We start from the raw sequence: 21,436 nt of genomic DNA on the forward strand, positions 1-21,436 counted from the left end.
ATGCTTGCAATAAACAGCTCCAGAGAAGAAAGGGGTGATTTGGGCTCACACTTTTGAAGGTTTCAATCCATGGTTGGCTGGTTCTGTTGCCTTCAGGTCTGTGACAGAATATCATGGTGAAAGTGCAGAGGAGAGTGGCTTACTTCCCAGCAGTAAAGAGAGGACAGATCTGGGGGCAATATATGTCTGTTAGAGCAACCCCCAGTGGCCTGCCTACTTCTGTTTCTCCTTGTAATGATCCATCCAGCTATGGGCTAACTCTATCCTGGGTTAGCCCACAGATGAAGTTAGTTCCCAGGTACTTCCAGTAGCCTGTCAGCTAGGACCAAGCCTGTGACACTTGCACTTTGGGGGCATTGTCAGTGAACCTGTAGCAGAAAGTTGCATCTCTTGGCATGATTCCTGGTGAAATGGTGATGGAAGGCTGCCTGTTCTCTTTCAGCTTTGGATCCCCCCTGCCTTTGGCTGCCGCCCCGAGTATGACAACGGATTGGAGGAAATTGTCTTTGGCTTTGAACCCTGGATAATTGTGGTCAACCTGGCCATGCCCTTCTCTATTTTCTACCGGATGCACGCAGCTGCTGCCCTCTTTGAGGTTTATTGTAAGATCTAGCTTGAGTCCTCATGAAAGGAGAAGGGACACTGGAACAAGGGGGCTCTGCAGCCACCTGGACAGGGCCGGGCTTGAGCAAACACTGTCTGACAAAAGCTGGAAAGATGCCCTTTGTCTGTTTGACCGCGTCTGGAGGTGCCCTCATCCTGGGTGAGAGTGAACAGTTAGGTCAACTGCACAAGGTGGCTGGAGCCTGCCTCTGGTCATCCAATTCCAATCAGATGCAAAATGATTTGAGCTCCTTTTGGCTGAGACCCTGTGTTTTAGAGGAAGGCAATCCAAGTTTGGGGGAAAATGATTGGGTTTTTCATAGCATGCATTTCCTGTCTGTAATTTATGTGCGTGTATATAACTTTTTCCTGTCCATCTGTGTAGCAATCAATTAATTTTTTTTTCCTCAGGGCTACTAAGTTTAGAAACAAATGCTCTTTAGTTAGTAGTTTAATTTTTAAGCTGGCTTAATTTTGGGTAAAATTACTTTTAATTAACTGCATGGGAATGTATATCTAGATTAAGGCAAACACATAGTGTTACCTAAAATTTTGGTTTTGTTTATTTTTATTTGTGATCATTTTGAAGTATTAAAAAATAAACATTGCTGTTCTTTCTTTTTTGCTACATCTAACTCCAGTTAATTAAGTAAAAAATCTGCACACTTTGGAACAGGAGACAGGAAAAATTACCCACATTGCATTGTTAACAGTTACTTTGAACATTGTGGCATATCTTTGGGCTGTGAGGCATGTAGAATTTTTTTATTGTTGTACCCACTAGTGATAACCTGGCATTTCTAATTTTGTCTTCATGATTTCCTCCTTGACAATATGATGACACCTTTCCCTACACTGTCACAAACGCCTTACAAATATCACTTCACTGCTGTCAGCTAGTTTATCAAACGAATGCACCACAGTTGACTTCCTTTGCCTCTGTTGGTTTTAAAGTGCTCATAATTTTGCTTTCCTAATTGGCCCTGCAAGAATCAATCATGTTTGTAAAACATTTCTTTTATTTAAAATTGCTTTTTAAGAGAGATGGTTAGCCTTCCATGTACAATGGTCCCACATCTGCATTCAGCCAACTTGGGAGAATGTTTTTAAGAATTGGGTCTTGGGGACATGGAGATGGCTTGCTGCTCTCAAAGAGGATCAGAGTTTGGTTCCTAGCATGGCATCAGTTGGTTTACAACTGCCTGTAATTCTAGCTCCAGAGGAGTTGACACCATTTTATGGCCTCCAAGGGTACCCAAACTCACATGCAAGATTGTACTTCCCCCACCTGACCAATAAAAATAAAATAAGGCTTTAGAAAACGAATTGTCTCTTAAGGTTTTTTCTTGTCATTTACCTCTAAACAAGATAATATAGCAGTCATTTATGTGGCATTTGCATTGTGGTGTGTGTGGGGGGGTGGGTGTGGGTGTGGGTGTGGGTGTGTGTGTATGTGTGTTGAGACAGGGACTTGTATCTTAGTTAGGATCTATCCAAGGATGATCTTTTGACTCCTGATTCTCTTGTTCCTACCTCCCAAGTGGTGGGGTTACAGGCTTGTACTTCCATGTCTCGTTTTATGCAGCTCTGGGGAATTGAATCCTGGGCCTCATGTACCACCTGAGTGAGCCATATCTCCAGACCCTTATTAGGTATTTTAAATGACCTAGAGATTATCTGAAGCCTACAAGAGGAGATGCACAGGCTGCATTCACATACACCACCCTGTTGCTAAGGGAGTTGAGCACCCATGGGTTCAGGTAGCATCATAAGTCTCTGGGACCAGTCCTCTGTGGACAGCAAGGGACATCAGGAAGCCACTCTCAAAGCTTGTAAACATTTTTTGTTTTGTTTTGTTTTGTTTTCTGAGACAGGGTTTCTCTGTACTTTGGAGCCTGTTCTAGAACTCACTCTGTAGACAAGACTAGCCTTGAACTCACAGAAATCTTCCTGCCTCTGCCTCTTGAGTGTTGGGATTAAAGGTGTGCACCACCACCACCAGACTTCTTGTAAACATTTTAAAGTCTCCTAAGGAATACTGACACTGGGGGTAAGTCTTCAGATGATATTTACAGAACTATTTTGAAAGGTTTTTGTTTTGCTTTTGTTTTTGCCCCGAATGAGCAAAACATTTTATATCTGTTTTAGGGGGGAAAGCTTTAAAAAAAATTAGGCATACATACTAAAAACTAAAGATGTTTAGAATACCTTCCTTGTAGAACACTGGTTCTCAGTCTGGGGTCTTGGCTCCCAGAGGACATAGGATGATATCTGCAGGCATGTTTAGCTACTCTCAATATGGGAGCTTCTGTTACCTAATGGGAGAGACCAGGCACACTTCTGAACACCCTACAATACAGAGGAGAGCTCTGACCCTGAAGAACCTTGTAGTCTCAAACAGGAGTGGTACACTGAGGTTGAGAAATCATGATGCAGGCACAGTGACTATTAACTTGGAGTTCCTAGGTACCTGCTAGTAAACATACACACACACACACACACACACACACACACACACACACACACCAAACAAGGTCATTCTTATATGCATTGAACTTGGATGTAACTTGTTGTTTTTCTTAACTTTACATGCTTCTCAGCCATTTCTCAATCCCCATAGCCCAGTTCTCACCCTTTACCCTGCTTAGGCATCACCTTGGGATTTCACGGTGACCCCTGCCCTTCTGGCTGGAAGTCCAGATGCAGTGAGTCTAGAGTTGCTGAGGCCTGCCCTTTCATCAACATCTTGATAACCCCTCCCCCTCAGAAGCATCTATTTTGCAGCCTGTCATGTAATTCATTACTGTTAAGGCTCTTACTGGCTGTCCTCGCATGGTATTGGGATGTAATATGGGGTGACTTTGGAGACCATTTCCAGGAGACTTATACCTAAAGGCTTACTCTAGAGTCAGTATTTCCTAGGAGACTCTAAAATGATTCTAAGCTTTGATTTACACCACTCTCTTTGGTCCTCTGTGACTTAGGACATTCTGAATTTTCTTTTGTTGTTTTTATCCCAAACTGCACCACAACACTTTTATTTCTGAGTCTCTGGATTTTCCCAGAGTCCTGTTTTATGCTGGCCCAGCAATCATGGAATGAGAATGCATTTCTGAATTTTGGTTGGCATGAACTTGACCCCTCTTCTAAGTCTCTTGCAGTCTGGAGGCCTGGAGTTTCTGGATGTAGGATTCTGCCAAGAAGAGGAAGGGAGCCATAACGTTGGACCTGACTGACTGGGCTGTAATAAGAGTGACCCTGCTTGAGCTTGGCTAAGTCAGCACAGCCTCATTGGGCTCAGAGTCTTTCAGGGGTGACCCACCTTGCTCCAACAGCAGGCTGGGCTGTGGTTCTCATCTGCTAGCCATCAGGCTTTCTGCCTTAGCTTTGGCAAAGCTTGTTTTCTTCATGCGAGGCAATTCACAGGGGGAGAACTAAAGTGAACAGTATCCAAGCTGTAGGTTCTCAATGGTAGAATAAAGGAAACACAAATTAAGGCAGTGATGAATGGATTTCCCATGCATCCAACTGGCAAGACTTGGCAAGACACATTGATCTCTTTTCTGTTACTATGATACAACTTGATATGGCTGAGTCTGGGTATCTATTGAGAAAAGAGGTTTACTTACTTCATACTTTTGGAGATTGTAAGTCCAATCAGCATGGGTGGGCTCTGCTCCCATCTGGTGAGGGCCCTGGAGCATAGTATTTGTGGGCAGAACAAGATGGAGGTACCAGAACAGAACAAGGAGTCTGAGGTAAGGGAAGGCCAAGGTTCCTCTTACAGAAATGCTCTAATGAGGACTAACTATCTTATAAGAACTAGTTTAATCCCTCCAAGGGCATGTCCCCAGTGGCTGAACCTCCTCCCACTAGACTACACCTTCAGAAGGTTCCGTCATCTCTCACCATCACCACCTGGAGGACAGAGCCTCTAACACATGAGTCCTTGGGGGATAACCTATGTCTGAGTCACAGCAGTGTTAAAGAAAGAGGACCCATGGTGACTGTGGGTGAGAGACGAACTGGAAAGAACCAGCCTGAGTAGCTGCTGGCAATAGCTGCTGAGTGAGGTTGGAAGTGCTCATTTCCAAAGCCTGGACACTTCCAGAACTCTAGAGACTCTTAAGACCTGCTCAGCAGTGGTCAGGTGTTCACAGCAGCATTGCTTGAAACAGAGAAAAGTGGAGAGCATCATGGACGTTTGTCAGGAGTGTGGATACAGTGCGGATTGCTCCCATAGCAGAGTACCCGAGGAGGTGAAAGAGGATGGCTCAGAACTCTGTGTTTCAATGTGGACCATCCTCAAACAAAGTTCTAGAAAAAAATTCATAGCACAGAAGTATAGATGACATGAAACCACCAACAAGATACTTAGAAACAGTCAGGGCAATCCCAGACATGCTAATGCTCTGGGAGACAATGTGGACAATGTACGGTAGGAAGTTACAGACACATTAGGAAAGAACACCAAGTTCAGTGTGGTGAGCAGGAATGGGCTGGATGGAGGCCACAGTTCAAGTACATTCAGTGCTTCAAATATTCTCTCTCTCTTTTTTGGAGACAGGGTTTCTCTATGTATCCCTGGCTGTCCTGGAACCTGTCTGTAGACCAGGTTGGCCTCAAACTCAGAGATCCGTCTGCCTCCACCACCAGAGTGTTGGGATTAAAGGCATGTCCATCATGACCCAGCATATTTTCACTCTTAAACAAGGAGGGTCATCTGTTGTGTTTCCCTTGGTACTTTTTATATGCATGGGATATCTTACAATAAGAACATCTAAAAGAAAGAAGAATAAGGAAGAAATTGGACAAAGCTACCACAGGAGGTTTTCAACACTCATCTATGGTGGGTGAGAGGTGGGTGTCTGAGCCAGGCGTGCTCTGGTCTCCAAGGTAGTAGATCCCCCAAATCGAGGTAGCTTAATGCTGGAAGCTATTAGCACATGACTCAATCCCCAGAGAGAACCATGTGCTCATCATCAGACCTGACACTGTTTTCTTTTCTCATGCAGTTCCAAGTGCCATAGTAGCCCCTTACTGCAATGGATCCCTCAATGTCATAAACTGACATCCTAACCCCAAGATGATGGTCTGAGGAGATGGAGCCTTTAGCAGGAGTCAGGTCCTGATGGCAAGGGCCTAGTTTTATTTCCATTGCCGTGACAAAACACCCAGACACAAAAGCATCTTAGGAGAGAGGGGGTTGATTTTAACTCACAGTTCCAGGTTGTAAGTCCATAATAGAGAAGTCAATGCAGCAGGAATGTAAAACTCACATCACATTCATGTCAGAAGCAGAAGAAAATGAATGTCCACCCATTTGCTTGCTGGTGCTCAGCTTGATTTCTATACTCATACAGTCCAGGATCCTTTTCCTAGGGAATGGTGCCTCTCACAGTGGGCTGAGTCTCCTATATCAGTCATTTTATTTAAGACACCACCTCACACACACAGAAGCAACCTGTTTTGGATAATCTGTCATTGAGACTCTTCCCTGGTGGTTCTAAGTTGCGTCAAGTTGACAATTAAAGCCAACCATTGCAGACTCTCATAGTAGGAAAAGGTCTGAGAGCCACCAGCAAACCTTCAGACCTTGGGGAAGGGCACAAGGAGAATGCTGGCCACCTGTAACTTGGGAAAGAGAGCTCACCAGGGCACAAGAGTAAGCTGGCTCTCCGAGAGCTAGGGCATCCAGCCTCAAGACAGTGGCTGGCCAGACTCCCAGTTTGTGATGTTCTGTTTCAGCACCAGAGCTAACCGAGGCTCTTAGGTCAGGGCCATAGCCTCCTACAGAGAGCTATGTGGATGTGGAGCCTTGAACTCAACCCTGAGTCTGTGTAGCCAGGACCCAAGGTAGTGTTTACTGTAACGGTGGCTCTGGCTATGGATGTGCAGAGTTCAAGGGCAGCGGTCTGCAGCTGTTGGTTCAAGGTCATCATGGATCCTGGGCTCTTCATATGTTAGGAAAAGTATCCTTCCCACTTGACCTTTTCCTGACTGCTGAGTCCTACTTTCTGGGTCTCCTAGCCTTGGTAAGTCAGGTCATGCCACCGTCTATCTCCCCTCTACAAACATCTGTCATGAAATCCAGCCAGTCTCCCCACTGTTCGTGTGTTCAGTGTCCCTCTTTACCGGCATCTATGCCTGACCTGGACAGGAAACATCACCACTCCTACAAATCTCTAGTCTGTGAGCCACTTACAATCTGTAATAAGAAACTCACTTCAGAAAAATATCAGTGGCACAATATCTTGGGGATACGAGTACATAAAAACTAGTTAAATTGACAGGGTACCTCACTTTTTTTTTCATTATTAATTCAAGTTAGGGAACAGGCTTGTTTCACATGTAAGTCCCTTCTTCCTCTCCCTCCTCTCACCCCCATTCCTCCTCCCCCACCCCCAACCTACCCACCACCCCATCCACCCACCACTCCCCAGGCAGGGTAGGGCCCTCAACAGGGGCTCTGCAAAGTCCACCAAATCTTCCTGTGCTGTGCCTGGGCCCTTCCCCATGTGTCCAGGTCCACAGTGTATCCCTTCACGTGGGATGGGCTCTCAGAGTCCCTTCTTACACCAGGGAAAAATACTAATCCACCACCAGAGGCTCCCTGGAGTGCAGAGGCCTCCTTATTGGCATCCATGTTCAGGGGGTTGGATCAGTCTTGTACTGGCCTCCCAGATAGCATCTGGGGTCCATGTGCTCTCCTTTGTTCAGGCCAACTGTTTCTGTGGGTTTCTCCAACCTGGGGTACCTCACTTTTTACCCAGTTAAAAAAATAATAGATTTGACTTATAAAAACTACAGAGGGAGCCTTGCTACGGAGGAGCGTGACCAGTAGGGGGCGCGCTGACTGCCGCTCCATCTCTCCCGTTCTCTGAGGGCAAACCCGAGACCTGTAGCAGGTGGATTTCCCTTGTAGTGAGGTGAGAACATCATTTATCCAAACTTGTTGGTGATACTTCACCTCTGCTCCCTCCGTTGCCATATTCCTTCTGTCCCTTTGCTGGCCTAGGGATTTTGACTGCTCTCTGATCTAGTCTTGCATGCACCTTTCCAGCACTAGAGGGAGCTCTCAGTCTGGTTGGAAGAAAGTAGCTTGCAGACAGTGAGTGTGTGGTGGGGGAACTGGGCCTCCTACAGGGGGTGGGAGAGGTGGAGGGGGAAGAGCAAGGGGTGGGCCAAGGTCGACTCTCCTGCTGGGAAGGGGAAGGCCTTGAGGGGACTTCTTGCTGGTGACTACTAAGAACACTAAGTCTGTCTTTGCTGCCAAAGGAGCGTACAGAGTGGGACATGCATGACAAGGGTTCCAGGATGGAGTGGGAGGTGGGGGTGGAAAACTATAAATGCAAAATAAGAGTAGTTGTAGACACACACACACACACACACACACACACACACACACACACACACACACACACGCACACACACTACTGCAGAGCTATTTCTTAGAACCCAGCCTTTGCACAAAGAGCACTTCATGGCCCCTGGTCTAGACAATGAGGAGAGGTCCTCTGCTGGACACACCCTAGAGAGGATTTTCATCTCCAAGTAAAAAGCAGGTGAGGAGGGAATTACTGTGGCAGCTAGTGTGATCAGGAAGCAGCTATCACGTGTTTGCAAGACCAACCTGTGAGGGGACTGGAGACTGGGGCCTCAAGGACATGACCCTGGAGCCACCTTCTACTCAACATCTTTTTATGGGGCCTGGTCAAATAATATCAATATTAAGCCAGATTTTTTTTCATAAGGATTCAGATAGGAAATTCATTGGTCTTTGTGGGCTATTTTTGCCTTCTTGCTGTGACAAAGGGGACTTGGATGACAGTGAATGGGCATAGCAGTGTCCATAAGAACATGGATAGGAGGTACTGAGATAGATTTTGCCCCAGGTCAGAGTTTGGTGACCCTCTGATGTGGACAAGCCTTCTTTGTTGCCTATAGCTGACCCAGCCTAGCCACCCCACACCAGTCACTTCAGAAGAGTTCTTGCATCCCAACCAGGAGAGAGTGGCCTGAGAAAGGGCCCCCTGAAGCAGGAGGCCCTTGGTGAGGGTATTGTGAGTCTCACCCATTGGCTGTCGTTTCCCACATATTCACAGTCCAGCTTCTTCCAGAATCTTCTCATAGGGGCCTTCCAGCACATTAGCTCAACACCGGTGGGGTACCACTGCCAGAGCATTTCCTTAGTGCCATGATGAGCAGTCTTTGGCCTGCCACAGCCGGTGTTTTCATTACTTAAGCTACACAGAACAGCAGGGTAGCAGGGGGCAGCAGTGCCCACAGGGCCACATGGTACAAGCTAGGCTGGCTAAGAACAGTGGAGGGTTCATCTTCCCTGAAATTAAAGTGGAGCCTCCTGTGGGGCCAGGCTCAGGAGAAAGTATGACAGGATTCTTTGGACCAGTAGCTATGGATGAATCATGGGGATACATTTTTGTTTGTTTGGTATTTTTTGAGGGTCTTTTGTGTCCCCCCCACCCTGTGTGAATCTGGCCACTTGGCAGTCTCCTTGAAGGAAGAGGCAATGCTATCAGGGGCCAGGGTGACATCTTCTAGAGAGGGCTCTTTATCCACTTAGCTGGTGTTCAGAGTTGGATGGCCCCTCAAGGAAGTGTCTGTGTGGTGCACAAAGAGACTTGAGCTTCGTGAGCTTCGACACCAGGTCTCAGCTGCCAGTGGCCTTCACTGTTCTGCTGTGCACAGTAGGTCTCCCAGGAGAGGTCTCCACAGAGGGTCATCGAGTGTCTTGAGATGGCACTCAGGCAGCCCTACACGGAATCTGCCACAAGGAGCCCTTACTCTAGTCTCAGGTATAATTCTGAATGTCCAGGGTAAGTTGAGCAGCACTACCTGTCTCCCAGTGGAAGGGGCAGCGCTGCTTGCAAACGGCCCACACTGCTGGTTTTCCATACAGGGGAGAGAGCGAGAGAGCAAGCGAGTGAGCGAGCAAGTGAGACAGACAGAGAGAGAGATAGAGATAGAGAGAGAGAGAGAGCGTGCAACCCACATGCTGGAATATGTTTATGTGCTCAGAACCTGTAATGGGAAAGGGCTAAGTCAAAGACACTGAGTAGGTGTTATGCCACCTCACAAGTCCTTAGAAGTGACAAAGGGAGTCGGGGGAGTGTGACCACTAAAGCAAAGCTGCAGACTATGGAGTCACAGGTGAGGGAGGCCAGCCTTTGGTGGAGGCAGGGAGGAGGAGGGGCAGCAGGGCATCTTCCTGTTGTTTTTCTCTCCATTTTAGCCAGCAAGACTCACTCTGACCATCCTCACCTCCAGGTCCCTGCTGCTCCAGGTCTGTTGCTTTCTTTCTCTGAGAATGTCAGGGCAGCTGCAGGGAACCAGCGTGGCCCTGCCCTCTGTGTCTCAGGCAAAAATAGAGATGGCAGAGAGGAGAATGCGGGGGAGGGGGGCGGGTGGGCAGACACCGACTGGACTGTGATCTGAGTTTGTGTTCAAAGCTGGGTGACCTGAGGCACCAGTCAAGCCATCTGTGACTCAGGCTTACTGCAGAGTGAGGAGTGACCCCAAAGACATGCATCCTCCAGGCTGACCCTGCCCTCTGGACTTTCTCTGGATTATGTGTGTGGGCTCCCACAACTTCCTGGCTGTTTGGAGTTCTTTGGGAGTCCAAAGTGCCTCTTGGCTCCTCTCTTTATCTTCCTAGTTCAGGACCCAGGACTCATTTAGAATCATCAGAACATTGCAGAGGCCTGGGTTTGCATCTCAGCTCCATGCTGGCCCATGCCAATGGCATACTTGGGGGTGGGGGGTAAGGGCTTAAACTCAATGTGCTCATAGCCAAATCGAGATCCCCCTCTCCCTTGCCAGTTTCCCTCCATGTGGCCAAGCCCAGGAGCTGTGTGCTGCTGTCTGCTCCTTCAGGGCTCCCACACTCTCTTTTGTTATGGCTTCCCTGCTAATCTCCCAGGTACAGAGCCTTAGGTTGCCCTAGTTCACACCTTCACCAATGTAGCCATTCTTTGGCTCCTTGTCCTTTTGAGAACTGGTCGGAGGTGGCGCTCAGGGTGGCTTTGATGTACATTTCCTGCTGTTGATGCTTGTAGCTGTAATATGCTGCCTGATGTTTTTATGATCTTTGCCTAAAAATCTGTTCAATTCCTTTGGTCTTTTAAAATTGATGAGTTTTTTTTTTTTATTGTCATAGGAGCTTGTTTACATCTTAGCTATTAACTCTTAGCAGATATAATTTGCAAATACACCCCCATCCCATGGATTGCTTCATCTTATGGTTTATTCTCTGTTGATGTTGTTGTGGCATTTTTTTTCTTCGCTTTTGCAACATGAGCTTCTGGTGTGATGTATAGAAGTCATGGCCAGCCAGGTGTGGTGCCATATACTTTGATCCCATCTGGAGGCAGAGACAGGTGGATCTGTGTGAGTTTGAAGCCAGCCTGTTATACTTCGTGAGTTCCAAGCCAGGGAGCCTTCCCCTCTGTTCTTTTTCTAGAAGTCTCTGAGTTAACTTTTCATTTCATTTTCCTTTTGTGGGAATCCTGTTTCCCCATCACCATCTGCTGATGAGACTATACCTTTCCTAGGTGTCTTCTTGGTATCCTTGCCAAAAATAGGTTTCTTTCTGGGCTTTCTGTTCTGGCCCACGGGCCCATGCTTCTGTTTCTCTACTAGTAACTTACTATGCTCATTATTACGGCTTAGTGATATAGTCGTATTTAAAGGACTTATTTGACACTAGTGATGGGATCAGGGCCTTGTAACTAATGAGCACATGTTTTCCACTGAGCCACACTCCAAGCCCTGTGTAATATGATCTTAAGTCAGGAGTGTGAAAGTGTGCAGCACATCCCCCATTGATAATACCATCTGTGGGTATGGTGCTGTGCATTCGGAGGACTCAATGGTGGGAGACACTGTGGTGGTTTGGATGAGAATAGCCCCCATAGATTCATATGTTTGAATACATGGTCCCCAGTTAGTGGAACTGTTTGAGAAGTATTAGGAGTGTGGCTTTTGTTGTTGTTGTTATTGTTGTTGTTGTTGTTGTTCTGGAGTAGATGTAGCCTTGTTGGAGGAAGTGTGTCACTGGGGGTAGGCTTTGAGGTTTCAAAATCCCATGCCCGGCCCAGTATCCCTCTTTCTGCCTGCTGCCTATGAACAAGATTTAAAGCTCCTAGCTACTGCTCCAATTCTGTGCCTGCCTTTTTCCTGCTATGATGGTCATGGACCAACCCTCAGCAACTGCAGACAAGCTCCCAATCAAATACTTTCTTTTGTAAGAGTTGCCTTGGTCAGGGTGTCTATTCACAGCCATAGATCATTATGTGGATACCTCCACCATGATTTTTTGTTTGTTTGTTTGTTTGTTTTCATTCCTGAGAATTGCTTTGGCTATTTGAGGTCTTTTGGGTTTCCATGTGGGTTTTACAGTCCTTTCTCCTATTTCCATGAGAGGTGCCATTGGATGGGGATTGTGTTGAATTTAAGGGTTGTTTGGGTATAGGCATTTTGATAAGTAATAGTTCTTCTATCACTAACAATAGAGTATCTCTTAACTCACTGTGTATCTTAGCTTTGTTTCTGTTCAGTGATAAAGCACCTTGACAAAAGAAACTGTAAGGGAAGGAGGGTTTATTTGGATTGCAATTCCATTCCAGGGAAGTCAAAGCAGGGACTTCAAACAGCTAGTGACATCCAAGAGCTGAGAGAAAATAAATTTGTGCATGACTACACTTGTATAGTTCAGGATCTCTACTCTGGGAATGGTGCCACCCACAGTGGCTGGGTGTTCTTACCTCAATCAATGTAATTGAGACAATCCCCACAAACACGTAACCCAATACAGACAATCTTTCACTGAGGCTCTCCTTCCAGGGCAGTTGTGTCAATTAATACCATCCATGACATTGTGTTATCTTCCATTCTATCAACATTTTACAGTTTGGCATGGGGTTCTCTCACTTGCTTCATTAAACTCATTCCTTTTTGTGCTGTGGTAAGGATTTCTCTTTTGTGTAGGTAGTTATTAGGATAGAGAAATAACACTGGATTTGGGCAAATCACAACTCCCCTGTGCACCCATTGATCCTTCTCTTGCTGAAGACATGCCTTAAGTGGATTTATTTTCCTGATGTGAAGGTCATGATTCAACACTGTCATGCCAAGGAAGGTGGGGCTCACCCTTGAGCACCTAGTCCCCAGCTCCTAAGCACACCCAGCTTGAAACACCAGAGCCTGTTCTGAAATGTGGGGAGAATCTTTTTGTGATGCCTCAAGCCTGGTCCCTTTGTCCCCAGTTCAGGAGCAAGGAGGGTCTGGGAAGTTTTATATGGCTTTCAAAGAAGTTTGGCACATTCTCTGGGCGGCACTGTATAGAAAGGAGCCTAGGCTTATAAGATAGTCTGCAGTACAATCCCTTCTTTTAAGTTACCTGATTTATAGACAAGGCTGGCCTTGAACTCACAGATATCGACCTGCCTCTGCTTCCCAAGCACTGGGATTAAAGGCGTATACCACCACTGCCCAGCTCAGTCCTCTTATTTTGAGTCCTGGCTACCCTTGCTCTCATCCCTAATTAAAATGTCCCATCCTCTCTTTCCTGAATGGAGGAGAACTTATACTTGCCCTTAAACCCTGTACCCATGCTCAGTCCTTCCTAAGCCTCCTGGTAGGAAGCCGCCATCTTTGCTCTCTGGAAGCACATAAGCCCCACACTGTGCTGTGGTTGAGTCCCTGAATCCTTAGGTGCTCTGTATATGTCCTTAGTGCAGTACAGCAGGAGCCACCTCAGGAGAGGATCATTTCCCACATCAACCCCTGAGGGCAGGGCTCTGAGTGGCTAGACTGTGCTGCTCATCAGCCACTTAGTTGTTTGAAACCAGTCCCGATGAGGCTGGCTTCTGAGACTGGGAGAGGCCTTTGATTTTCTGTTTTGTTTTGCTTTTCCCCTCTGGTGGGCCCTTTTGAAAACATGAGAAAGAGCTAGATGAGAAGTGGAGGCAGGTGGGCATGCGCACCCCCCCACACCCCCCACCCCCCGTGCGTGAAGGCAAGAATGACATTGAACTTCTGTGATAAAACGCCAGGAGTAAGGCAACTTATAGAAGAAGGGGTTTGTTTGGGTTTAGGGTACCAGAGGGATAAAACAATCATGGCAGAAAGTGGTGGCCATGGTGGCAGGAGGTGGTTGTTAAGGGCTTACATCTTGATCTCCAAATACAAAGCAGAGAGAGAGAACTGGAAACAGCACAGTTTTAAACCCTCAAAGCCTGCCTCCAGTGACATACTTTCTCCAGCAAGGCCTCACCTCCTCAAATCTCCTCCAAACAGCACTGGCAACTGGGGATCAGTTCAAACATTTGAGCTTACGGGGAACATTCTCATTCAAACCACCACAACTTCTGATCCTCCTGCCTCCACTCCTGCATGCTGGGATCACAGGGGTGTGTCACCTTTTCCACTTCAGTGGTGCTGGGAATGGAGCCAGGGCTTCATGCACGCTAGGCAAGTACCCTGACAACCAAGCCACCTCTCCAACCAAACCAGCACTGTACCTGGAAGATGCCAGCAGAGGGGCATGCCATGTCTCCATGGCTGTATGCTCTGACCTTGAGAATAAAGTCTTCACCACAGAGGGGAAGCTGATGAGATGTCTCTGGATACCGGAGCACACCAGGAGAGTTACAGAAACCTTCCCTACACTCGTGTCTCTGAGCCTTTGCACATACTCTTGTCTCTGCTAGGAATGCCCTAGTGCCAGAATGCTGGTGAATTCCACCTGCCCTCCAGCTGAGCTGCCCCTTCTGTCAGCCCTGCCAACCCTGCCAGCCCAACAGGCAGTCAGTCAACGTCTTTTCTCCTGCCCCTGAGCATTCTTTGTTTCTTGCATGGCTGAGCTTTTGGATGGCAGGTGGCATCTGAACCTCTAAAGATGCCTTTAAGCCAAAATCGATATATTGGCTTTTGTAACTGCAAAGATGAGGGGTATGGCTAGATTGCAAGGTACTCTCTTACTCTCTTTTCCTTCCTACTCCCCTCCCTTTATTCCCTTTCCTCCCCTCCTCTCCTCTTTTTTCTGTCTCTCTATCTGTGTGTATTTGTGTCTGTGACTGTCTCAGTCTCTCTTCCTTCTCTGCCTCTGTCTCTGCTTTGCTCTGTTCTCTGTCTGAGCCTCATTCTCTCCTACTGCTAACAGGGAAGAACCTGGTCCACAGAGGCAAGCCTCATTCCAGTCCCCAGCCCAGTGTCTTAGCAGAATGATATTCAACTCTTCGCTACAGTGTTTGTATTCTGGGCCAGGCAAGCAATCCTTATGACCCTGCATGTGGGCCATTTCTATATCTTACCCTATCACTGAGGCCAGAAAATTCTGCATGGTGAATGGTGCATCCAAGGTCATGACACACAGCTCCAAGCTGAGGTGATTGTGAATGGGCAGGAATGTCTGAGCTGGTAACTCCACAGCTGATGGTTAGTGCTGGTTGTGTTCTGGAGAGTTCAGTTGTGCTGGAGTCCAGAGGACCTTCATGCAGCCTTTTCCCATGGCTCATGCTTCTCCTGATGGTGGGTAGGAACTCCTAGGGGATGGAGTCAAGGTTGAGACCTAAGTGCAGCTTCATACCTTCTCAAGATGTTGCTACATGCTGTTGTCCAGATCTCAGCACATATCCTCCACCTAGCAGCAAGGGAGTCTTGTGCCTTTGCGACTGTTAAGAAGCACATGGTGTCTGTCCAGGAATAGCTGCAGCTGACTCTCAGGAGAGAGGTGATGGAGATTGCCCTGAATGTAGCTGAGGTGGCCAGGTATATCCAACATAATTCTGTTTGTGCTGAAAGGGAGGGTTGGAGATTTAAACGCCGATCATCTGGTATTTAGAACATGGTTCAGTCTCTTCACCATGGCAACGGGGCTCACCCCCTTCTCCATTTCACACCTTTGTTTTTTCTTGGCAACCACTAGAATAGCCCTATTGACCCTTGTACTTTTTCTCAGGCAAGGTCATTCTGCCTCAGGGCCTTTGCATTGCCTTGTCTTCTCTTCCAGAGTGATTTGCTTCACTAACTCCTCTCATCTTTCTGATTGCCAAGATACTTCTTTGACCACTCATTTTGAAGCTGCTTATCCCTCTAGTCTAGATACTCTCTGTTTTGCTTCCTGAATAACACTTAGCAGGAAATAAAACTGTCTGGTTTTGAAATTAAATTATTATGACTATCATTTTTTTGGTGCTGGGGATTGAACCCAGGACTTCATGCAAGGTAAGAACAGGCTCTGCCACTGAGATACACCCTCAGCCCAAAACTACTTACTATTTGTCTCTTCTTAGAATCCAAAGCCAGATGGGAAGGTGTGTGTCTGTGATTCTCCCTGTGTCCCCAGGGCCTAAGCAGAATCTATAGGACATAGTTCTGCCTCAGACATGGGCAGCAGCTTATGTTCATTGGGAAACAGCCTATTGCTGAGCTAGTGATTTCCTACCTCTCTATGCAAACCTCTTCATTCTGTGACATGCATATGCTGTGCCCCTCCCATCACCCAGTGCTTCATGGTTGTTGGATGGATGGATGGAACTTCAGAGTTCCAAAGTGTCTGAGAACAAATATGAATTTGTGCATTGAACAGATACCAGGTTGCAAGCCTGAAAGCTCAGAGGTATCCGTTTGTATCTGCATGTATCTCACCCATTTGTCTGTCCATCCATATACCTATATTAGGACTTCATGTCTAGTAGTTGCTCAATGATTGGCTGAGCTTTGAGCCTATCCTAACAATCCCAGTTCTTTCCCAGTATCACAAGGGGTTCCTCTCCAGGATGTCAGGGTCAGAGTACAGGTTAGCTCAGGTTTGTGAATTCCCACCTGACCCACCTGGGCCTTATAGTGACTGATCTTCTTTTGGAATGGAACAGGTCAGGTGTGGAGGAAGCCAAAAGCAGTAGGAGCCATGGGCAGAGCAAGAAAGGGCAAACTGATGAGTTTTCCTGTATGCCCAGCCTCATGGGGGAACTTCCCAGTTAGGAGAAACCGTACTATGTCACTATCCAATCACAAAGCAAAAAAAGGACTCTGCTTGTGGTTGAGGGTGGGCATGAGACAGTCAGAGCCTGGAGACTGGGATGGTGATACCATAACTAATTCAGAGACAAGGCTACTGGTGGCAGAGAGGAGAGGCAGGACTGCCCAATTTGTACTCGGGCACTGGGGTAGATGGGCTGATCATCTCTCCCGGCAGAACGCCGGAAGCAAGAAAGTTAAAGGGGCAAGGGGTGTTTGAGGAGCGTTTGAGGTTCAGAAGCTAGGGCTCATGCAGAGCTGGTCAAAGGCAGGCACATCTGGGTGGACAGTGAGCAGGTGGAATAGGAGGCAACACCTATACTGGAGGCGCAACCTTCAGGCTCCTGCTTTTCTTCACTGGCAACTAAGCTCAACACCACCAGGGAGACAGGAACATATGAGAGACTTGGTGTCTGAGAGACGCGCTAAGGCTGGGGAACACTGTTATCTCTTCACCCTTTCCCCACAGTTTCCTTTTCCCTCTCCAGCTTGGGCTTTTTCAGGCTTTAGTTTCTGTGAAACACTGAGCCAGAAGCCCCGCCCTTCCCAGGTAGATTGAGCATATCCAAAAGTAGGAAAGGAGGTGCAGCTCCAAGACTAGGGCTGCTGGGGGTGTGAGGGAGGAGGCAGGAACAGGGGTCACTGTCCCTTGTGCATCTTCTTTGGAACTCCTCCAAATTCTTGCACACCAGGGGAATAGACCTCATTGTCTCTCCTGGGATAAGAAAGCAAGGATCAACAAAGTTAAGTAGGGAATTTAGGGTCCTATGACCCAGAATAGTGTTCAGGATGCAGCTGTAACATGTATGGCCGCCCTCCTATCCCTATGTCTCTGGTTTGTCTGGATCCTCTGAGTCCCACCTCTTCTCCACTTGTCTTTACAAACGTGGCCCGGCCTGGGGCCCCAGAGGTGGCCCGGAAGAGGCCCCTGGTGTTGTGGGTACTATTTCCCGAACTCCGGACGAGGGTGTAGCACTGGGGCCCCTCTCCGACCTGTGTGTGGCCTCTGGAGTCAGAAGACGATGCTGAGAATCACAATGCCAGGTCACAGGTGGGAGGGCGCGCGGGCGGCAGAAGCGCGCCTGATAGGGGCGGGCGCGCGGGACCTGGCAGCCACCACACCATAGAGATCGCCCGGTGCCCGCGGCTCCGGCCCCCGCCCCCTTGGGCGGCCGCTCTGAGCTTCTCCGACTGGGAACCAGACGCAGCGGCAGCGGCCGCCTGGCGCTCTACCTCCACAGGATCACAGCCCGGGCGGCCCCGCGGGCACCGGTCGCTTCCTGTTCCATCGCAGGGACCAAAGGCGCATGAGGTGATCACCACTCCGGGATCCCGTACAGCGCAGGGTGAGCGCCCCTTGGGTCCGGGGACCGTCAGGTGCAGGACCCCGGCGCACCCTCTGGGGTGCCAGATGGGGCTTCCCGGGAGGCTCAGGGTCAAAGTTGGGTCGATCCGCCAGTGTTACGCAGAACGACATGCTGCCGCCTGGGCGCAATGGCACCGCGCGTCGGGCTCGGCTGGGGATGCAGCGGCAGCTGGCTCAAGCTGGCGCCCCGGGGGGCTCGGCGGCCCCGCTGGGACCCGCGCAGGTAGTCACCGCCGGCCTCCTGACTCTCCTTATCGTCTGGACCTTGCTTGGCAATGTGCTAGTGTGCGCTGCCATCGTCCGCAGCCGCCACCTGCGCGCCAAGATGACCAACATCTTCATCGTATCCTTGGCGGTCTCAGACCTCTTCGTCGCATTGCTTGTCATGCCGTGGAAAGCCGTGGCTGAGGTGGCTGGGTACTGGCCCTTTGGGGCGTTCTGCAATGTCTGGGTGGCCTTTGACATCATGTGCTCCACTGCCTCCATCCTGAATCTATGTATTATCAGTGTAGACCGCTACTGGGCTATCTCCAGGCCCTTCCGCTACGAGCGAAAGATGACCCAGCGTGTAGCCCTGGTCATGGTGGGCCTGGCCTGGACTTTGTCCATCCTCATCTCCTTCATCCCGGTCCAATTCAATTTGCACAGAGACAAGGCAGGCTCCCAGGGCCGAGAGGACCTACTGTCTAATGGGACGCCTTGGGAGGAAGGCTGGGAACAAGAAGGGAGGTCGGAGAACTGTGACTCCAGCCTGAACCGAACTTACGCCATCTCCTCCTCGCTCATCAGTTTCTACATCCCAGTGGCCATCATGATCGTGACCTACACTCGCATTTACCGTATTGCACAGGTGCAGATCCGCCGGATCTCCTCTCTGGAGAGGGCAGCTGAGCATGCTCAGAGCTGCCGGAGTCGCGGGGCCTGTGAACCTGACCCCAGCCTGCGAGCATCCATCAAGAAGGAGACCAAGGTCTTCAAGACACTGTCAATGATCATGGGGGTCTTCGTATGCTGCTGGTTGCCTTTCTTTATCCTGAACTGCATGGTTCCTTTCTGCAGCACTGGAGATGGTCAGGGCCCAAGGACTGGCTTTCCTTGTGTCAGTGAGACCACCTTTGACATATTCGTCTGGTTTGGCTGGGCCAACTCATCTCTCAACCCCATCATCTATGCCTTCAACGCTGACTTCCGGAAGGTGTTCGCCCAGCTGCTGGGATGCAGCCACCTCTGCTTCCGGACCCCTGTGCAGACTGTGAACATTAGTAATGAACTCATCTCCTACAATCAGGACACTGTCTTCCACAGGGAGATCGCTGCTGCCTATGTCCACATGATCCCCAATGCGGTGTCCTCTGGAGACCCGGAGGTGGGCGAGGAGGAGGAGGAGGGGCCTTTTGATCACATGTCTCAAATCTCTCCAACAACCCCAGACGGTGACCCAGCCGCTGAATCTGTCTGGGAGCTTGACTGTGAGGAGGAGGTTTCCTTAGGCAAAATCTCACCTCTCACCCCCAATTGTTTCCATAAAACTGCTTAGAAACACCCTCATGAGAATATACAACTGCGGCCATATTTGCAGGCATTCACACATGCACAAAACCAAATATACACACTCCCAGTGTGCATATGCTTTCCGTAGTCCAGCTGCATAGAAACCAAACAATTTTTAGCTGAGAAAATTAGCCGAGGCTGTTGGAATAAACTCAGATATTCTGGACACGGAAGAGTGTTTCCTTTAGGGAAGAGAAAATGGAGTCTGGTCCTTTAAGAGCACACTCAACTTGACCTTCCTAACTTAAGCTTCTCCTGGGATTTGTGTCTGGGTTGCTTTTTAAATGACAGGTCTCTGAGTAGCAATTGTTGGGGGTGCACTGTGACTTTCCAGAGACTGGGGTCTGTAGCTAAGTGCTCTGGCAGCTTCTGTTTAGTTTAGGTTGGGGCTCTTTTCTGGGCCTGAAATTCTTTCCTGATTTGTTCTGATTTTTAGCGAGTCACAGTACATGTGCTTGGGCTGGGGGTAGGGAGTCACCTTTGTGTTGCTAGTTGGTGTTCAGTGTTGTTCCTGGAGAAATTACAGCATGCTTTTAAAAGACAGCTGGGTTTTGGAGCACACATTTGCTTTCTGAGCAGCTTGGTTTAGGGAACATGCTGGACAAAGGGCCTTGAGGAACTGCTGAATTCTCGGCTTTCTTTCTATTAGTCAGCCACACCTCCAGGGCACGCTGAAAGCTAGTTTCACCTCTACGGTGTTAGATTCGGAATTCTCAAGCCTGGTACTCAGCTAGTTTTATTTTGACTCTTGGACCTTTCTTCTAGGATCACAGGAGACAATGGTCCTGGTTGCTAGACAGATGCTCTCATTGCATTGGAAAGGCCACCTGTCATCTCCATCTCTCATCTGAGTGTTTCAGAATGGTGAATGTGGCTTCAGTAAACCATGTTTTCTAGGTCTTTTATATGTGACAGGTTTCAAAATATTTCAAAACCGAAATCCTGCTTGGAAGCAGACAATTTTTTTGCATACAATAGCAAATGGAATGAACTTCAACCCACTTGCAGAAAGCCAGAGGTGACAAGTGAGTGGGTGAACCCATAGATTGAGGGGTTCACTAAGGAGCCCACCTGTTTGTCCTTTTGCTTTCCCTCTCTGCACTGAATACAGTGAAATATACTTCATTCCAGTATGGTTTCATTAGACACAAATGTAAAACTGTAACAAAAGCAAATGAACTGTGCATATGTAAGTTCCTACACTCCCCTGCTTCAAAGACTGCTTCTCAAGGACAGTGCAATCAATGTTGGTTTCTTATGGATCATTGTATTAAGAGTTGTCTGAACAGTCGTGTCTTGTTTCTTGTAAAATGTTTGGTGCATGTCACATCATGCTTAATAAATGTTTATTGAATGAATCATTTTCTGAACAGTGAGTATGAAAGCAAACCTTACTCAGTGTATTGAGTCTTATGATTTTTGTCAAACTGATATTGGGGCTGTGTTCAGGTTTTGACTTCTTGCAAACCTACAGCTAAGCAGATCATTGGGGAACAGGCAGGGGCTAGAAAAGGTGCACTGTGCCAGTATTCTGAAGGTGGCTGCATGATCCCTAGTGGGCCTATGAGCCTCTCGGGGACTCACTTTCTGGACGCTTTTGTAAATGGAAGGACTTGAGCACTAACTTTTTGTTTTTTGTTTTTTTCTTCTCTTATACATTACATCCCAACCAGTTTCCTCTCCCTCTACTTCTCCCAACGCCCTCCCTTCTCCCTCAGACTCACTCTTTCTCCATTTCCCTTCAGAAAAGAACAGGTCTCTCCAGGGATATCAACTAACTTGGCACAACAAGTTACAATAAGACGAAGGCACAGACCTTTTTATCAAGGCTGGAGGAGGCAACCCAGTATGAGGAAAAGGGTACCAAGAGCAGGT

At 48.1% G+C, this 21,436-nt stretch overlaps 2 protein-coding genes across 2 annotated transcripts in view; both read left to right on the plus strand.

The window, feature by feature from the left end:
- Otop1 (otopetrin 1) overlaps positions 1-613 on the plus strand; it is a 26,510-nt gene extending 25,897 nt beyond the window's left edge. Inside the window, exon 6 of the mRNA XM_027387036.2 lies at positions 443-613. Within this exon, the coding sequence (XP_027242837.1) occupies positions 443-613 (171 nt within the window). The remainder of the gene's footprint in view (positions 1-442) is intronic.
- Positions 614-18,119: 17,506 nt separating this feature from the next.
- On the plus strand, positions 18,120-19,547 carry Drd5 (dopamine receptor D5). Its single transcript, XM_027386698.2, has one exon. The coding sequence runs from the start codon at positions 18,120-18,122 to the stop codon at positions 19,545-19,547; it is 1,428 nt and encodes a 475-aa protein (XP_027242499.1).
- Positions 19,548-21,436: the final 1,889 nt, after the last annotated feature.

Source organism: Cricetulus griseus (genome assembly GCF_003668045.3).
Source record: "Cricetulus griseus strain 17A/GY chromosome 1 unlocalized genomic scaffold, alternate assembly CriGri-PICRH-1.0 chr1_1, whole genome shotgun sequence".
Lineage (NCBI taxonomy): Eukaryota > Metazoa > Chordata > Mammalia > Rodentia > Cricetidae > Cricetulus > Cricetulus griseus.

Bases quoted from the DNA above. Each gene is read 5' to 3' on its own strand.
- Drd5 (XM_027386698.2), top strand. From the start codon at position 18,120: ATGCTGCCGCCTGGGCGCAATGGCACCGCGCGTCGGGCTCGGCTGGGG.